This window comes from Canis lupus, chromosome 15 (genome assembly GCF_003254725.2).
Source record: "Canis lupus dingo isolate Sandy chromosome 15, ASM325472v2, whole genome shotgun sequence".
NCBI lineage: Eukaryota > Metazoa > Chordata > Mammalia > Carnivora > Canidae > Canis > Canis lupus.
Window position 1 is genome coordinate 15,266,652 of NC_064257.1, and position 19,872 is coordinate 15,286,523.

General features: G+C 40.2%; 1 protein-coding gene across 1 annotated transcript in view; it reads left to right on the plus strand.

The window, feature by feature from the left end:
- The window catches only part of ZSWIM5 (zinc finger SWIM-type containing 5), a 203,391-nt gene that overhangs the window by 146,010 nt on the left and 37,509 nt on the right, over window positions 1–19,872 (plus strand). The window contains exon 5 of the mRNA XM_025420308.3: window positions 13,571–13,750. Coding sequence (XP_025276093.1) covers window positions 13,571–13,750 — 180 coding nt within the window. The remainder of the gene's footprint in view (window positions 1–13,570; window positions 13,751–19,872) is intronic.

A 19,872-nucleotide genomic window follows, 5' to 3' on the forward strand; every position in this document is an offset into this window, starting at 1 on the left:
CCCTTCCACTACCCCTTGTTCATTTCCCAGAGTTAGGAGTCGCTTATGTTTTGTCACCCTCACTGATATTTTCACTTATTTTCTCTCCTTACCCTTTATTCCCTTTCACTAATTTTTATATTCCCCAAATGAATGAGACCATATAATGTTTGTCCTTTTCCGATTGACTTATTGCACTTAGCATAATACCTTCCAGGTCCATCCACGTCGAAGCAAATGGTGGGTATTTGCCGTTTCTAATGGCTGAGTAATATTCCGTTGTATACATACACCACACCTTCTTTATCCATTCATCTTTTTTTTTTTTTTTTTTTTTTTGTGATAGTCATACAGAGAGAGAGAGAGAGACTGAGACATAGGAGGCAGAGGGAGAAGCAGGCTCCATGCACCAGGAGCCCGATGTGGGATTCGATCCCGGGTCTCCAGGATCGCGCCCTGGGCCAAAGGCAGGCGCCAAACCACTGCGCCACCCAGGGATCCCTCCATTCATCTTTTGATGGACACTGAGGCTCCTTCCACAGTTTGACTATTGTGGACATTGCTGCTATAAACATCGGGGTGCAGGTGTCCTGGCGTTTCACTGCATCTGTATCTTTGGGGTAAATCCCCAGCAGTGCACTTGCTGGGTCGTAGGGCAGATCTATTTTTAACTCTTTGAGGAACCTCCACACAGTTTTCCAGAGTGGCTGCACCAGTTCACATTCCCACCAACAGTGCAAGAGGGTTCCCCTTTCTCCACATCCTCTCCAACATTTGTTGTTCCCTGTCTTGTTAATTTTCCCCATTCTCACTGGTGTGAGGTGGTATCTCATTGTGGTTTTGATTTATATTTCCCTAATGGCAAATGATGCAGAGCATTTTCTCATGTGCGTATTGGCCATGTCTGTGTCTTCCTCTGTGAAACTTCTGTTCATGTCTTTTGCCCATTTCATGATTGGATTGTTTGCTTCTTTGCTGTTGAGTTTAAGAAGTTCTTTATAGATCTTGGATACTAGCCCTTTATCTGATAGGTCATTTGCCAATATCTTCTCCCATTCTGTAGGTTGTCTTTTAGTTTTGTGGACTGTTTCTTTTGCTGTGCAGAAGCTTTTTATCTTGATGAAGTCACAATAATTCATTTTTGCTTTTGTTTCTCTTGCCTTCATGGATGTATCTTGCAAGAAGTGGCTGTGGCCAAGTTCAAAAAAGATGTTGCCTGTGTTCTCCTCTAGGATTTTGATGGAATCTTGTCTCACATTTAGATCTTTCATCCATTTTGAGTTTATCTTTATGTATGATGTAAGAGAATGGTCTAATTTCATTCTTCTGCATGTGGATGTCCAATATTCTCAGCACCATTTATTGAATAGACTGTCTTTTTTCCAGTGGATAGTCTTTCCTACTTTGTTGAATATTAGTTGACCATAAAGTTGAGGGTCCACTTCTGGATTCTCTACAAAGCATATTTCTTGAAAAACTTGTCTGCAGTCACCCTTTCCACTTTGTCTCACATACATTCTATATTGAGCCCACTATAATTGAGTTTTCATTGCTGCCACTTTATTCAAGTTGCTCTTGTCAAAATCACCAGTGACTTCAGTATTGTTAGACACAGTGGTCAATTTTCTGTTGTTATCTTATTTGACTTTTTAGCAGGGCATGGTCAGTTTCCACTGACATGTTCCTCATTTCCATCCAAAGACCTCATCAGGATGGCCTTTACCATCCATATTGCTACCAACACTCCATTCAGGATTACTAAGGAAATTAAGACTTTACAAGCCTCTGCTTTTCCTTCTGGGACCTCACCAGAATCATCTTTAAAGGTCTTTTCACAACAGCAAAGGCTTTTTCAAGCAGGCAACTCAAAATTCTTCCAGCCTCTACCCTTTACCCAGTTCCAAAACTGCTTTCAGATTTTCAGGTATTTCTTATATAGCACTCCACTTGTTGGTAACAATTTTTGTCTTAGTCTGTTTGGGGTGCTACAAAAGAACCATAGACTAGGTGACTTACAAACATTCTTAGAACTTTGAAGACATTTCTCCGTTGCCCTCCAGCTTCCACTTGCCGTTGTGAAGTACCAGGCCATTCTGGTTCAGGAGAATATCGTGTCTTTTCTCTGTGGAACCATATGTTTTCTCTTTGTCATCATTAATCTGAAATTTCACACTGATATCACTTACTGTTGGTCTTCTAATCTTTTTTTAAATCAACCTTCTTGGAGAAGGAGTTAGGACGGAGGAGTGGTAGGGAAACCCTGGGCTTGTCTTGTCCTTCAGACATAGCTAGACCAACATCAAATCATTTTGAACAATGGGAAATTGATCTGAAGATTAAGAAAATAATATGCACAATTTGAGGGAGAGAATGTGGCAGATGCAAGGTTTGGAGATATGAATTGGAGGAGAGAAAAGCCACAGTGCTGTGGTGGGGAGGGAGCTGGAGAGAGACTAGTGTGTCAAGTTTGCACAAGATGCCAAAATCTGTGGTGTGGGGATCCCCTGGGTTGCACTAGGAGAGAATGATCCCCTTCCAGGAATACATTTGGAAGAGGGTATATTGCCTCTCGAAGGACAAAAGACCCACTGGGCACCACTGAGCAGCCATTTAATAGCAGGGTACAGAGGCAGGTGCAAAGGGCAGATAACCTGGTTGCAGTTTTTGGCAGTGCTTCACCATAGATTCCAGGCACCTACATGGCCATGGGACTGCTTTTCTGGAACAGAACAGTGTGGCCACAGCGCTGTATCTCCTCCAGAGGAAGCGAGTGGTCCACACCTTGCCAGGTCCTTTAAGATTTGGAGTTTTGAATCCCAGCCTCCAGCCAGAGATAAAACACAGGAGAACTGTGGTGTTGGATCTGCCAGCGGCCCAAGGCACTGACAGGTTTAGGGCAGGGATCTGCCAAAGCCTGGAACACAGAAGGGGAGATTGTTCACTTTTCTGTGAGGGCCTTCTGAACTGTGGTGGCCGCACGTTCCACTCCCTTCAGGACAAGAGGGTGGGATGACATTATCTTCCACCTGCACTTCCAGGTCCCACCCCCACCAGCACAGTCAGATGTCAGAGAGAAACACAGAAACCCCAGGGGGGGCTGGAATTACTTACACCAAACCCCACCACTCTCCAGGGGCATCTTTACTAGGGCAGGTCTGACTGTGAGCCAGTGTAGTGGGGACCAACACAAGCCCTCTGCATGTACCAAGTCCACTAATTATAGAGTGTCCCAAAGCATCAGCTTCAGTTCTGGTAGAAATAGGACTAGGCTATTTATTTATTTTTCCCCTTTTGAATCAGGCTTATGGTTTTCTATTTGTTGGTTAGTTGGCTGGTTTTCTTTTTCTCATTTTTTGGATCAGGCTTCTTTTTTTTTTCTCCCCCCCCCCCTTTTTTTTAAGAAATGCAGAGGAGGAAGGACAGAGAGAGAAGGAGAGAGTAATCCTAAGCAGGCTCCATGCACAGTACAGAGCCCAACGCTGGACTTAATCTTATGATCCTGGGATCATGACTTGAGCTGAAATCAAGAATCCAACATTTAACCAACTGAGCCACCTAGGCGCCCGTCCTTCCTTCCTTCCTTCCTTCCTTCCTTCCTTCCTTCCTTCCTTCCTTCCTTTCTTTCTTTCTTTCTTTCTTTCTTTCTTTTTTTATCAGGTTTGTAATTTTTAGTTTGTCTCTCTCATTTTTTTTCCCTTTTTTCTTGGGTCAGTCTATTTCTTTTTCAGGCTCATCTTAAGAAATGAACCCAATGACAGAACATGAGAGACTAATTCTGGGAAACGAACAAGGGGTAGTGGAAAGGGAGGTGGACGGGGAGTTGGGGTGACTGGGTGACAGGCACTGAGGGGGGCACTTGATGGGATGAGCACTGAATGATATGCTATATGTTGGCAAACTGAACTCCAATTAAAAAAAAAAAAAGGAAACAAATCCAAGTATACCTAGTTAAAGGTCCAGACACTCCCCACTGCAAGCAAGGAGGAACTCTGCAGAGGACTGACTGGCCTGCGGGAAAGCGCAAGCAAAAACACAATAGCAGAGTGCACATAGCATACACGAGAAATACTTCGTGAACTGCCAGGCCCTGGGCAGTGTATGACTCCTTAATACTCTTACTCTTTATATAGTATTTCTCTCAGGAGCAGGAAACATAACAAGCTTTCATAACATACAAAAGACAGACACCTAGACATAATGACAAGACAGAGGAATTCTCCCCAAAAGAAAGATCAAGAAATCACAGCCAGAGACTTGCTCAAAACAAATATATGCAGTAAATCTGAAAAAGAACTTAAAACAACAGTCATGAGAACACTGGCTGGGATTGAAAGAAGCATAGAAGACACCAGAGAAACCTTTGCTGCAGAGATAAAAGACTTAAAAACTAGTCAGGCCAAAATAAAAAAATGTTATAATCAAGATGCAAAACCTGGATAAAAGACAAAATTATAGAAAATAATGAAGCTGAAAAGAAGAGGGAAAGAAAGCTATTAGATCACAAATATAGACTTAGGGAATTCAGCAGTTCATCAAGCACAAAAACATCCATATCATAAAAATTCCAGAAGATGAAGAACAGGAAAGGGGTCAGAAAGTTTATTTGAACAAATTATAGCTGAGAATTTCCCCAATATGGAAAAGAAACAGGCATTCAAGACCAAGAGGCACAGAGAACTCCCCTCAAGATCAACAAAATAGGGTAACACCAAGACATATCAGAGGGAAACTTACAAACTATAAAGATAAAGAGAATTCTGAAAGCAGCTAGGGACAAAAGGTCCTTAGCCTATAAGGGTAAATGCATAACGTTGGCAGCAGACCTCGCCACAGAAATGTGGCAGGTCAGAAGAGAGTGTCATGATATATTGAACATGCTAAATGGGGAAAATATGCAGCCAAGAATACTTTATCCAGCAAGGCTGTCATTCAGAATAGGAGAGATAAAGAGTTTCCAAGACAAACAAAAACTAAAGGAGTTCATGAACACTAAATCAGCTCTGCGAGAAATATTAAAGGGAATCCTAAAGAGAGACTAAAAGCAAAGACTAAAAAGGGACAACCTACAGGAACAGTGACTTTACAGATAATACAGTGGCATTAAATCATATCTATCAGTAATTACTATGAATGTAAATGGACTAAATGCTTCAATCAATTATACAGTATCAGAATGGATAAAAAATAAAACACCCATTGATATGGTGCTTACAAGAGTCTCATTTCAGACCCAAAGACACCTCTAAATTGAAAGTGAGCTGGTGGAGAACCATCTATCATGCTGTTGGACATCAAAAGAAATCTGGAGTAGCCATCCTTATATCAGACAAATTAGATTTTATTTTTATTAAAAATTAGATTTTAAACCAAAGACTGTAATAAGAGATGGAAAAGGGCACCATATCATAATAAAGGGATCTATACAATAAGAAGATCTAATAATTAAATATTTACACCCCCAACTTGGGAGCAGATAAATTATGTATCAGTTAATAACAAACTTAAAGAAACTCATTGATAATAATACATAATTATCAATCATGTATTAGTAGGAACTTTCAATTAGTAGGGACTTTGATACCCCACTCACAGCAGAATGCACATTCTTTTGAAGTGCACAACAGAACATTCTCCAGAATAGATCACATACTGGGTCACAAGTCAGGCCTCAACTGGTACTAAAAGATTGAGATAGTACTATGCATATTTTCGGACCACAATGCTGTGAAACTTGAAATCAACCATAAGAAAAAAATTGGGGGATCCCTGGGTGGCTCAGTGGTTTAGCACCTGCCTTTGGCCCAGGGCACAATCCTGGAATCCCAGAATCAAGTCCCACATCAGGCTCCCTGCATGGAGCCTGCTTCTCCCTCTGCCTGTGTCTCTGCCTCTGTGTGTGTGTGTGTGTGTCTCATGAATAAACAAATGAAATCCTAAAAAAGAAAAAAGAAAAAAATCGGAAAGACCACAAAATATGTGGAGGCTAAAAAACATCCTACTTAGGAATGATTGGGTTAACCAGGAAATTGAAGAAGACATTAAAAAAAAATACATGAAAACAATTGAAAATGAAAACACAACAGTCCAAAGCCTTTGGGATGAAGCAAAAGCTATCCTAAGGGGCGGGGGGGAGTATATAGCAGTACAAGTCTTCCTCAAGAAGCAAGAAAAGTCTCAAATATACAACCTAATCTTACACCTAAAGGAGCTGGAGAAAGAAAACCAAATAAAGCCCAAAACCAGCAGAAGAAGGGAAATAATTAAGATTAGAGCAGAATTCAGGGAGCCTGGGTGGTTCAGTCAGTTAAGCATCTGTCTTCAGCTGAGGTCATGATCCCAGGGTCCTGGGATAGACCCCTGCATTAGGCTCCCTACCAGACAGGGAGCCTATACTTCCCCTGCTTGTGCACACTCTCTCTCCCTCTCTCTCTCTCTCTCTCTCAAATACATAAAATCTTTTTTAAAAGATTAGAGCAGAATTAAATGATACAGAATATTTTTAAAAACAGAACAGATCAACAAAACTAGGAGCTAGTTCTTTGAAAGAATTAACAAGATTGATAAACCTCTAGCCAGACTTTTCAAAAAGAAAAGCACCCAAATAAAATCATGAATGAAAGAGCAGAGATCACAATCAACACTGCAGAAATACAAACAATTATAGAATATTATGAACAATTATATGCCAACAAATTAGGCAATCTGGAAGAAATGGATAAATTCCTAGAAACGTATAAACTACCAAAACTGAAACAGGAAGAAATAGAAAATCTGAACAGACTCCTAAGCAGCAAAGAAATTGAATCAGTAATCAAAAATCTCCCAACAAAGGGTCCAAGGCTGAATGGCTTCCCAGGGGAATTCTACCAAACATTTAAAGAATACCTATTCTTCTGAAACTGTTCCCAAAAATAGAAATCAAAGGGGGGCACCTGGGTGGGTCAGTGGTTGAGTGTCTGCCTTTGGTTCAGGTTGTGATCAAGTCCTGGGATCAAGTACCGAATCAGACTCCCCACAGGGAGCCTGCTTCTCCCTTTGCCTATGTCTCTTCCTCTCTGTGTCTCTCATGAATAAATAAATAAAAATCTTAAAAAAAAAAAAAAGAAAAAAGAAATGGGAGGAAAACTTCCAAACTCATTCTATGAGGCCAGCATTACCTTGATTCCAAAAGCAGACAAAGACCACACTAAAAGGGAGAATTACAGACCAATATCCTTGATGAACATGGATGCAAAAATTATCAACAAGATACTAGCTAATCAAATCCAACAGTACATTAAAAGGATTATTCACCATGATCAACTGGGATTTATTCCTGGGCTGTGGGTGGCTCAACAAACACACACATCAATGAGTGTGATCACCACATTAATAAAAGAAAGGGTAAGAACCATATGGTCCTCTTAATGCAGAAAAAGCATTTGACAAAATACAGCATCTTTTTTTTTAAGATTTTATTTATTTGTGAGAGACACACAGAGAGAGAGAGAGAGAGAGGCACAGACACAGGTAGAGGGAGAAGCAGGCTCCATTCAGGAAGCCTGGGTCTCCAGGATCCCGCCGCAGGCTGAAGGTGGCGCTAAACCGCTGAGACCCGGGCTGCCCAGCATCTTTCTTGATGCAAACCCTCAAGAAACTAGGGATAGAGGAAACATACCCTCAACATCATAAAGGCTATATACAAAAGACCCACAGCTAATATCATCCTCAATGGGGAAAAACTGAGAGCTTTTCCCTTAAGATCGGGAACAAGATAAGGATGTTCACTTTCACCAATGTTGTTCAACATAGTACTGAAAATCCTAGCCTCAGCAGTCAGACAACAACAGGAAATAAAGGCACCCAAATCAGCAAGGATGAAGTTAAACTTTCACTATTTGCAAATGACATGATACTCCATGTAGGAAACCTGAAAGACTCCACAAAAAAATTGCTAGAAATAATACATGAATTCAGCAAAGTCGCAGGATATAAAAATCAACATACAGAAATCTGTTGCATTCCTGTATACACATAACAAAGCAGCAGCAGGAGAAATCAAGGAATCGATCCCATTTACAATTGCACGAAAACCCATAAGATACCTAGGAATAAACCTAACCAAAGAGTTGTAAAAGATCTGTATTTTGAAAAATATGGAACACTTAGGAAGGCAGTTGAAGAAGACACAAAGAAATGGAAAAACATTCCGTGCTCATGGTTTGAAAGAACAAATATTGTTAAAATGTCTATACTACCCAAAACAATCTACACATTCAGTGCAATCCCTATTAAAAAAAAAAAAATACTGCCAGCATTTTTCATGGAGCTAGAACAAACAATCCTAAAATTTTTATGGAACCACAAAAGATCCCAAATAACCAAAGTAGGGTTGAAAAAGCCAAAGCTGGAGGCATCACAATTCGACTTCAAGCTGTATTACAAAGCTGTAATCATTAAGACAGTATGGTACTGGCACAAAAACAGACACATGGATCAGTAGAACAGAACCCAGAAATGGACCCTCAATTCTATGGTCAACTAATCTTCGACAAAGCAGGAAAGAATATCCAATGGAAAAAAGACGGTCTCTTCAACAAATGGTGTTGGGAACACTGGACAGCTACATGTAGAAGAATGAAACTGGTCTGTTTCCTCACACCATACAGAAAAATAGTCTCAAAATGGTTGAAAGACCTAAATGTGAGACAGGAATCCATCAAAATCCTAGAGGAGAACACAGGCAGCAGCCTCTTTGATCCTGGCCACAGCAACTTCTTACTAGACATGTCTCCAGAAACAAAAGCAAAAATGAATAATGGGGCTTCATCAAGATAAAAAGCTTTTGCAAAAGAAACAATCAGCATAACTAAAAGGCAACAACTGACAGAATGGGAGAAGATAGTTGCAAATGACAGATAAAGGGCTAGTATCCAAAATCTATAAAGAACTTATTTTTAAAAACTTATCAAACTCAACATCCAAAGAACAAATAATCCGGGACACCTGGGTGGCTCAGTGGTTGAGTATCTGCCTTTGGCTTGGGATCGTGATCCCGGGGTCTGGGGATCAAGTCCTACATCAGGCTTCCTGTGAGGAGCCTGCTTTTTCCTCTGCCTGTGTCTCTCATGAATAAATAAATAAAATCTTTTAAAAACAAAACAAAACAAAAAACAAATAATCCAGTTAAGAAATGGGCAGAAGACATGAACAGAGATTTCTCCAAAGAAGACATACATTTGGCCACATGAAGAAATGCTCAACATCACTCATCATGGAAATATAAATCAAAAGCACAATGAGATACCACCTCACAGCAGTCAGAATGGCTAAAATTAACACAGGAAACAACAGGTGTTGGGGAGGATGCAGAGAAAGGGGAACTTTTTACACTGTTGGTGGGAATGCAAACTGGTGCAGCCACTCTGGAAAACAGTATGGAGGTTCCTCCAAAAGTTAAAAATAGTACCCTACGACCTAGCAATTGGCACTACTAAGTATTTATCCAAAGAATACAAAAATAGTTATTTGAAGGGGCACATGCACCCCAGTATTTATAGCAGCACTGTCAGCAATAGCCAAATAATGGAAAAAACTCAGATATCCATCCACTGACAAATAGATCAAGAAGATGTGGTATATACATATATGATGGAATATTACTCAGCTAATCTGCTTAAGCACCTGGCTGGCTCAGTCAGTAGAGCATGTGACTCTTGGTCCCAGGATTGTGTGTTTGAACCTCACATTAGGTATATAGATAACTAAAAATAAATAAATAAACAAACAAGCTTTAAAAAATCTAATTTGCTTAATACTCAGTAGGTCTTCTCAAATGGGAAGCTTACACCTTTTAATTTGAAATGTTTTCTTGAAAAATTTTTTCATTTCCTCACCCTTATTTTCTCTCTTTGTCTGGAACTATATCTGTTATTTGAATATTAGCTTTAGATTACTATGCAACAGGCTTAGAGTACAAACAGTCTAGATCAAGAATAAGAAAATAGAGGGTTCCAGAGGGATTTCTCTAATGAAGGTAGTGAAATTGCTAGATTATTTCATGTGACTGAACATAATAAATAGAGATTGATTCTCGAATTTTATTTTTTTTCTTTCATTGTTTTGTTGCATTTTTGTTTTTGTCTTTTATCTTCTGGAAGTGTCCTCAGTTTTATCTTTCAGCCATCTTAAAGACTTTGTTTATTTGAGAGTGTGAGAGGGATAGAGCATGAGTTGTGGGGGGAGGGCAGAGGGAAAAGGAGAAGCAGACTTCCCCCTGGGTAGGAAGCCTGACATGGAGCTAGATCTCAGGACCCCTGGATTACAACTTGAGCGGAAGGCAGATGCTTTACCAACTGAGCCACCCAGCACCCCATCAACCATCTTATTAATTTGTAATCAATTTTTTCCATCATATTTTTAATTTCCAAGAGCCCATTTTTTGTTGTTGCATCCTGTACTTTTTTCATAGATGCGCTATCTTCTTTGAGGATCTCTTACAAAGGTTTTTTTCTTTAAGTTTTCTCTCCTCTCTGCCTTTTTTGTATTTCCTCTAAGTTTTCCTTCTTTCTGTTTGCTTTGTTTTCTGTCCTTTATGTAAGATGCTTTCCTCAGATATCTAAAGTTTCTTAGATGTCCATTCCTATTGAAGAGTAACACTTAAGAGCTAAAAGGAAGCTCAGGGCGGGTGGGGTGGTCTCTTAATTAGTTTAATCAAAGATGATCCGGCTTGGCTTTTTCAGTGGAGAGCCCCAACTCCAGTATCTGCCATGTTTTTCCCCCTTGGGTTGATTTGTTTCAAGATGAATCCTGTAGTCTCTTGTCTCTGAGTTATAAACCTGTCACAGTCTTCTTAGAACCAACTAGGGAGAAGAGGTTTGGGTCGGGTGGGGGGTGGGGGGGTATCCATTTGTTCAATATGTATATCTTCCCTGATCCCTCAGTTTGTAGTATGGACACCTCACTCATGGCTGTACATAATATTTCCAATCCAGAGCCTCTCTGAGTCAACCTTCCCAGTGAGTAGAGCTCTGGTCTTCTTCCAGGAGAGGGAAGGAGCAGGCACCCAGCTATCCTGAATAGAGGAAGAACTCTGAGAGCCTGAGATCTTTGACAAACTTCTAAACAATTTTACAAATTTCAGCCTCACTTTCAGCAGGGTTCTGCAGCATGAATCAGTTCTGCTTCTGGGCTTTCCTAACTGTTGATGGAAGTTTCAACTTTGTTCTGCTGTTAGCTATTACTCATCTACACACTATCCAGATTCTAAAATTTTGTGGCTGTTCTCTTTATTTCTCCCATTCTCTGTATCTATGTGAGTTTATGCCTGTTTTTATCTGTTTATTTTCATTTTAGTGAGGTTTCAGAAGGAAATAATGGTTAGCTAGCTATCTTTAACAAGAATTAATTCATGTTTATTCTTCAACTGAAATGTCATTTCCTTTCTATAACTTCTCCTGAGTCCACATGCAGAATTCATTGCTCCATCATGTATATTCTCATGGGATTTTATGTATGTCTATGATACGTATGTCTTTGCCATACTTCATTTTATTATTTGAGTGAATCCTAACTGTAATTCTCTTTAGAGTTATCATAGTATAATAATATTTTATTACATAGTATAGTTTATTTTTTTAAGTATTTTATTTATTCATGAGAGACATAGAGAAAGGCAGAGACATAGGCAGAGGGAGAAGCAGGCTCCCCACAGGGAGCCTGATGTGGTGCTCGATCCCAGGTCCCTGGGATCACGACCTGATCCAAAGGCAGATGCTCAACCACTGAGGCACCCAGGTGCCCTTATTACATAGCATAGTTTATATTTCATGTTAAATTTTAATTTGTTAGATACTTATTAAAAAAGATTTATTAATTTGACAGCACAAGCAAAGAGGAGTAGCAAGCAGAGGGAGAGGGAGAAGCAGACTCCTCATTAAGCAGGGAGCACAAAGTGGGGCTTGATCCCAGGACCCTGGGATCATGACCTGAGCTGAAGGCAGACACTTAACCAACTGAGCCACCCAGGCATCCCTCATGGTAGATTTTTAAAAACTGAGTCAATAGGGATCCCTGGGTGGCGCAGCGGTTTGGCACCTGCCTTTGGCCCAGGGCACGATCCTGGAGACCCGGGATCGAATCCCACATCGAGCTCCCAGTGCATGGAGCCTGCTTCTCCCTCTGCCTATGTCTCTGCCTCTCTGTGTGTGTGTGTGTGTGTGTGTGTGACTATCATAAATAAACTTTTTAAAAAAACTGAGTCAGTAGAAATGAATTTTCACCATCTTCACGTAGTATCTGAAATTGAGCTAAAAATGCCCTTTAAAACATTCCTATTTGAGTTTAAGGGGCCTTGAAATAGTATTTCAAAGTACCTCTGTCCAAAGATGTAGCTTCATCTCAAAGGATTTTTTATTTGAAATACTCTACAGCCAGGTTTATTGCTGATTTGAGATTGAGCCTACATCTGGCTCAGCCACATAGCCAACCCTGAAAAGAAGAAGCAGGTTTGCTTGAAAAAAAGGGTGATGTGGTAAGAGAAACAGTAGTCATTGGTTATATGGAATATGTAATATTCTGCTACAGTGACAGAGAAGATCCAAGAATGTGATAGTTTTAAGGCATCATAGTTATCAACAGTATCAAAATCCAAGCTGAAATAAACCATTTTTCTTAGAAAAATGGAAATACTAAAATTCTATGTGCCAAGTAATATGCTAGGCCTTTTACAAATGTTATTTCATTTAATTCTTATAATATCCCTACAAAGTAGTTGCTTTTATGCTATCAGTTTTACAGTTGAGGGATTTGAGGTTCAAAAAAATCTAAGGTGAACTAATCAAAAATTGATATCTTTCCTGAGCACCTCCCTCTGACCTCTGTCCCGTTAAGTGCTCTTCCTGTATGCTGCTGTTGCACCCTGAACAGCAGAGTGCAACAGCACCCTGTTGCACCCTGAATATATAATAAATATATTATCTTAACACTCATCTTGTTCAAATGTCATGTTTATGTATCTCTCCCATTAGACAGTTCCTCAAGGGTTGGAACAATGTCTTATTCTCCAGTAGAATAGGCCTTAAATGTAGAAAGCTCTCAATAAATAATATGTTAGACTATAAATCTGAGCTCAGAATTCAAGCTCAAATCTATCTTGTTCCTCATTACAGGCACACATCCACATATCCAGATTACCAATACTTTAAGGAGGCTTTGGGGAGGAAAAATAAGCCATTTCTGAAAACTTTAGCAGATTTAAGTTTTGTTTTGTTTGTTTGTTTAAGATTTTATTTATTTATTTATTTATTTATTTGAGAGAGAGCACAAGTGTGGGGGGGTGACAGGCAGAAGGAGAGGGACAAGTAGAGTCCCTTCAGAGCAGGGATCCTGATGCGGGGCTGGATCCCAAGACCCATGACCTGAGCTGAAGGCAGATGTTAAACTGACTGAGCCACTCAGGCACCCTAGATTTGATTTTTTATATTAAGAAAAGCTGATGTTTTGGGGAACTTTTCCTGCCAACTAAAAATGGAAGGAAAGAGTAGCCTGAAAAATTAAAACTTACACATACATCCAAGGAAAGATATCAGAATGTTGGTTCCTTTATTTCCAGGAGCCTTGTGGGTGTGCATCATTTTAAATCCACATTGCAAACTGGAAGAGAAGTCCTGTTGGCTACAGCAGCTGCAGAAGTGGAATGACCTGGATGTCTGTCCCCTAGAGGATGGGAACTATGGGCATGAGCTACCCAACATCACCAATGCGCTTCCCCAAAATGCCAGTCACAGCCCAGGTGAGCTATATATCCTTCTAGGTTCTTTGTGCCTGGAACACCAAAAGTGGGAGGGTAAAGCTCTAGAACAAAGGTGGCCAGACAGTTGGCTATCAGTACTGTCATCCTAAATAAGAAAAGCCTGTCCTTTTGTTTTTCTTGAAATTCCACGCCTCAAATAAGGTTAAGCTTTTTACCTTTGACATTGGGGATGCTGTGTCTTTTCCCATATCTAGAGTGTCCTTTCAGTGCCCACAATAAATTCCTGCATTAATCCTCTTTACCTTTCAGTTCCTCATGACCAATGAGCCTCAGTTGGGGTTGGTTTTAGCTTAGAAGGCCTACCTCAAGGGAAGGATGGAAGGCCTGCAAAAAACAGCATGCATGAATGCATTCATTCATTCATTCATTCATTTTTAAAAATGCCCTGACAATTGCTTTTCTTACTTTCTCTATTTTCCTCAAATTTTTATTTTTTTAAATTTTTTAAAAAGATTTTTATTTATTTATTCATGAGAGACACAGAGAGAGAGAAGCAGAGACATAGGCAGAGGGAGAAGCAGGCTCCATGCAGGGAGCCCGATGTGGGACTTGATCCCAGGACTCCAGGATCACACCCTGGGCCAAAGGCAAGCACTAAACCGCTGAGCCACCCAGGGATCCCCTCAAATTTTTAAAAAGCAAATAGCTGGGATGGACTATCTTCCCAAATTACTGCTAATACTCTTGTCCCATTTTAAGACAAATCCAGTACAGTGATACTGTACCCTCTGCCTTTTGAGCCCCTGGCCTACAGATATCTCTGAGCATCAGCATGCTGTTTGCTATTAGCAACTAATTGCTCCTTAGCCCATTGGGAAACTTTATTGGTAGGAGATTTTTTTTCAGACACTGATTTCACATGTCCCTTCTATTTTAAGAGATAAATCTAGTATTTTTAATCTCAAGGAGAAAGTAATTTAAATTATTGTTCTGGCCAGGCCTGCATCTACTGTACCATACCTGATTGTCAGTATATTTAAGGCAACTAAGGTAAACAAGTTTGAAAAGGCTACAGTTTCGCCACTTCTTTATGCTGCGTTTTACTGGCACTCATGTAACCTCCACAACACACCATCCCTTTAGTATTGGTTTTGGATTGGCATAGAGTCAAATGCATATAGAGACATGCCTCCAGTCTGGCAATTTCTTCCTGATCGTACTGGTTGCTTACTGTTACTGGTTCTCATTTGAGGATGTTGCTTCTTCTGCAGTCTTCTCAAATTGTGGCTGATTTAGCTCTCGAGTCTCTATACCTAATGGAGCAATAGGTATCTCACTTTTTCTTCATTGCCATTCTCATATCATTGTCCTTATCTCCTTCTTAAAATATCCCCCCCCCCCCCCAGCTTTAAAGTTTATGCTGTCAAAATGTACTGTCTGCTCCCCTTCTGGTTTTGGTCATTTGTACACCTGGGTCAGTCCCCCTCATTTCTTTCTTTTCTTTTCTTTTTTTAAGATTTTATTCATTTATTCATGAAAGACACAGAGAGAGAGAGAGAGGGAGAGGCAGAGAGAGACATAGGCAGAAGGCAGGCTCCATGCAAGGAGCCTGACATGGGACTTGATCCTGGGACTCTAGGATCACACCCTGGGCCAAAGGCAGGCGCCAAACCATTGAGCCACCCAGGGATCCCAGTCCCCTTCATTTCTTGAAGATTTTTGGCTATTGGCTCAGTAACACTGCTGTCACTACTTCTATTATAATTGTTGGCAATTTCAATAGCCACACAGATGATCCTTCCAATATTCTAACCTCAGTTCTTTGACCTCCTCTCTTTTAATATGTCTTACCTTCCACCATAATTGAGCCAAATAATCCCAAGATCACACCCTAAACCTTGTCATTGCCAATAACTGCCTTCTTCATAATCTCAATTTCAGGCAGCTCTAAATACCATCATCAGTCTTGCTAGCTTATTTTCTTTAGTATCCCAATTCCAATAATTCTTTGACCCATTGAGACTTTTGATTCTACCACTTTTTCATTCTCCTGGTAGCCTCATTTTCTTCCTTATCTTGGTTAGATTCCTTGGTGAATAATTATAATCGTTCCCTCACATACACACTCAACCTCCTCTTTCCCTTCATTTCACGCAGATAGTAACCTTAGGGGATGCCCAGGTGGCTCATCGGTTGAGCATCTGCCTTCAGCTTAGGGGGTGATCCCAGGGTCTCAGGATCGAGTCCCACATCGGGCTCCTTGCCTGGAGACTGCTTCTCCCTCTGCCTGTGTCTCTGCCTCTCTCTCTCTCTCTCTCTCTCTCTCTCTCTCTCTGCCTCTCATGAATAAATAAATAAAATCTTTATTTTTTTTTTTTTTAATAAAATCTTTAAAAAAACAAAAACCACTAACCTTAGTAGCTCAGTCTCACTAACTCCTCATACTCACACCCACACCGCTGAACATAGTGAAGAGAAACAAAACCATGTGGTAACTAGTCTTACTTCAAGTTTATGACCACTGATTTCAAATGGGTCCATAGTATTATCCATACATCCACCACATTTCCCTAATCTATGCCTCCTTTTACTCTTTTAAATTACTGTTTCATACATCTTTCCTTGAAAACTTTATTTCCTCTCCTTCCTCACTTTCCACTGATGGCCTTGCTTTCTGTTGACTGAGATATAGAAGCAATCACAAGAGAATTTCAATGACTCTCTCTATATATCTGCCTCTGTCTGTGCCTCTTCCTTTTCCCCAGTTTTTATTTGTGCTTCTAAGCCCAAGCCCTCTACCTATTCTCAAGATCCTAATCCTTCTCTTTTATCCAGGATTCTATCTCTTTTATCACTCCAGAAATTATCTTCCCCCTCTCCTGCTTCACAGATTTTTGTGGAGTATTCCTGTGAGTATACAAGTACATTGCTTTCTCTCTCATCACAAAACAAAACACACTCATGTTGTTCCCATATGCCTGTTTAGCTACCACCCTGTTTCTCTAAGGTAGTAGAAATAAGTGGTAGAATTAAGAAAAGTAATTTAAAAAATAGTATATATTTATTATCTCTGCTTCTGCTCGTATTCTCCCTTAAACTCACTCTAGTCAGCTTTCATCCTTCCACTACTGAAACCGCTCTTGTATGAGTTACTCATGCTAAATATGGCCAAATCTGGTGGCTAATTATCAATAATAATCTTACCTGACCTACTAGCAATATTTGTTACAATTGTTTACTTTCTCCTTGAAACCTTTTTTAATCTTATTTCCAAGACACTACTCTCTTAGTTCTGCTCTTCATTGGTTCCTCCTTCTCAGCCTCTTTTACTGTCTCCTCCCCACTTCCTAATCTAAAATGTTAAGGCTCCATCATCAAACCACTTCCCTCTATATATACACTACTTTGGTGATTGCATTGTTTTGATAATCATCTGTATACTAACTACTCCCTAATTTATATCACCTTGACCTTTTCCTCCAAACTCCAGACTTGTATGCTCAACTACCTTTTCAGTATCTCCACTTAGATATTAATAGGCACTTCAGTAGGATATCTTACCTGCCAAGCCCTACCCAAACCTGCTCCTCCTATAGCCTTCCCTATCTCCCTGTATGACAGGTCTGCCTTAAAAACCTTGGAGTAGTCATTCTTGATTCTGTTTTCTCTCACTCAAGATCTAATCCGTAAGTAAATCCTATTGGCTTTACCTTCAGAATATGTCCAGAATCCATCATATTTTTTTCCTAATTTTTATTTAAATTTTGTTTAGTTAACATTCAGTGCAATATCTGGTTTCAGGAGTAGAAATCAGTGATTTATCACTTACATACAGCACCCAGTGCTCATCTCAACAAATGCCTTCCTTAATACTCATCACCCTTCTAGCCCATCTCCCACCCACCCCCGTCAATCACTCCTCGGTTTGTTCTCTGTCTTTAAGTCTTTATGGTTTGTTTCCCTCTCTCTTTTTACTTTTTTCCCCCTCCCATATCTTCATGTTTTGTTTCTTAAGTTACACATATGAATGAAATTTATCTTTCTCTGACTTTTTTCACTTAGTATAATACACTGTAGCTCCATCTACATCATTGCAAATGGTAAGATCTCATTCTTTTTGATGGCTGAGTAATATTCCATTACACGCACACACACACACACACACACACACACACACACCACATCTTTATTTGTTCAACAGTTAATGGACATTTGGGCTCTCTCCATAGTTTGGCTATTGTTGATAGTACTGCTGTATATAAACATCAGGATGCATATACCCCTTCCTATCTGTATTTTTATATCCTTTGGGTAAATATCTAGTAGTATAGTTGCTGTTTTGTAGCATATCTCTATTTTTAACTTTTGGAGAAACCTCCAAACTGTTCTACAGAGTGGCTGCACCAGTTTATATTCCCACCAACAGCGCAAGGGGGTTCCCCTTTCTCTGCATCCTCACCAACACCTATTATTTCTTGTGTTATTACTTTTAGCCATTCACAAGTACGAGATGGTATCTCATCGTGGTTTTGGTTTGTATTTCCCTGATGATGAGATACATTTTTTTCATGTATCTATTAGCCATCTGGATGTCTTCTTTGGAAAGGCATCTATTCGTGTCTTCTGTCCATCAGAATCCATATATTCTTTTTTTAAAAAAAAGATTTTATTTATTTCTTCATATGAGACACAGAGAGAGAGAGGCAGAGACGCAGGCAGAGGGAGAAGCAGGTTCCATGCAGGGACCCCAAGGCGGGACTCAATCCCGGGACTCCAGGATCACACCCTGGGCTGAAAGCAGGCACTAAACCACTAAGCCACCCAGGGATCCCCTGGAATCCATATATTCTTAATACCTCTGCTGCTTATTAACTAGCCAAGTTGCCATCATCTTTCGTAAATTATTGCACTGACCTAATTGCTCTTTCCTGCTTCTGCCTTTCCACCTCATGGTCTTTTCTCAGTACTGTTGCCAGTTATCCTCTTAAGAAGCAGGTCACATCATACACCTTCAACAGCTCAGTGGCTTCTTATCTTTCACTCATGGCCTGGAAGGCCCTCAATGATCTAGCTTCTTAGTATCCCTCTGACCTCATCTCCTATGATTTTTCTGCTTGCTCATTCCATTCTAAGCACACTGGCCTCCTCACTACCCTCAAACACTCCAAAGATGTACCCACATCAGGATTTTAGCATTTGCTATTCCTTTTGCCTGGAATGCTCTTCCCTTAATATCTCTAAGACTTTAAGTCTGTTCAAATGTTGCCTTATTAGAGACCATTCTGAATAAGACAATAACCCCAACCCAAAACCAGCCCGCCTTTCTTTCTTCCTAATTCTGCGTTAGTCTTTTCTGTAGCACTCATGATCATCTAATATATCTGGTATACTATATATTTATTCAGCCATCTCTGCCCATTTAAATGTAAAGTTCCAAGAAGGCAGAGACTTTATATATCCTCAGCATCTATACAAGTACCTGCCATGTAGTAGGCTCTCATTATTTGCAGACTTGATGAATATTGGGAGCCTAGGGGCACCTGGGTGGCTCAGTGGTTGAGTCTTTGCCTTTGACTCAGGTCATGATCCTGGGGTCTTGGGATCGTGTCCCACATCGGGCTCCCAGTGGGAAGCCTGCTTCTCCCTCTGCCTATGTCTCTGCCTCTCTCTATTCACGAATAGGTGAATGAAATTTTTAATACACACACACACACACACACATACAGAGAGAGAGAGAGACTGAGAGAGAGGAAGAGAGAGCACCTAATCCCCACTGTGGGCTGAGCAGACCCAAGGTAGAGTCTCAGTTCAGCAAGAGAGGGGTTTAGACTGCAGCCAGTAGAAGGCGCATTGTGCTACTGAGGGACAGTATGAAGGAGAATAGCATGACAATATCTACTGAAATAACAATATTATTTCAAGCTATTTCAGTAGGTCTTGTCATGCTATTCTAATTTAATCATCTAAACCCATACTTTATGGAATGTATCACATTCTGAAGAGATGTCCATATTCTAAGGACTTTTGCTTAATGAATGAATATGTTCATTTCTTTCATCTTCATTCTGAATCCTCTGGCTTTCCCTCCCAGTTTTTTTGCATAGGCTCAGTGGATGTACACCTCATTTGGGCATCTCTGGAAACATCTGATAAGGTATCAA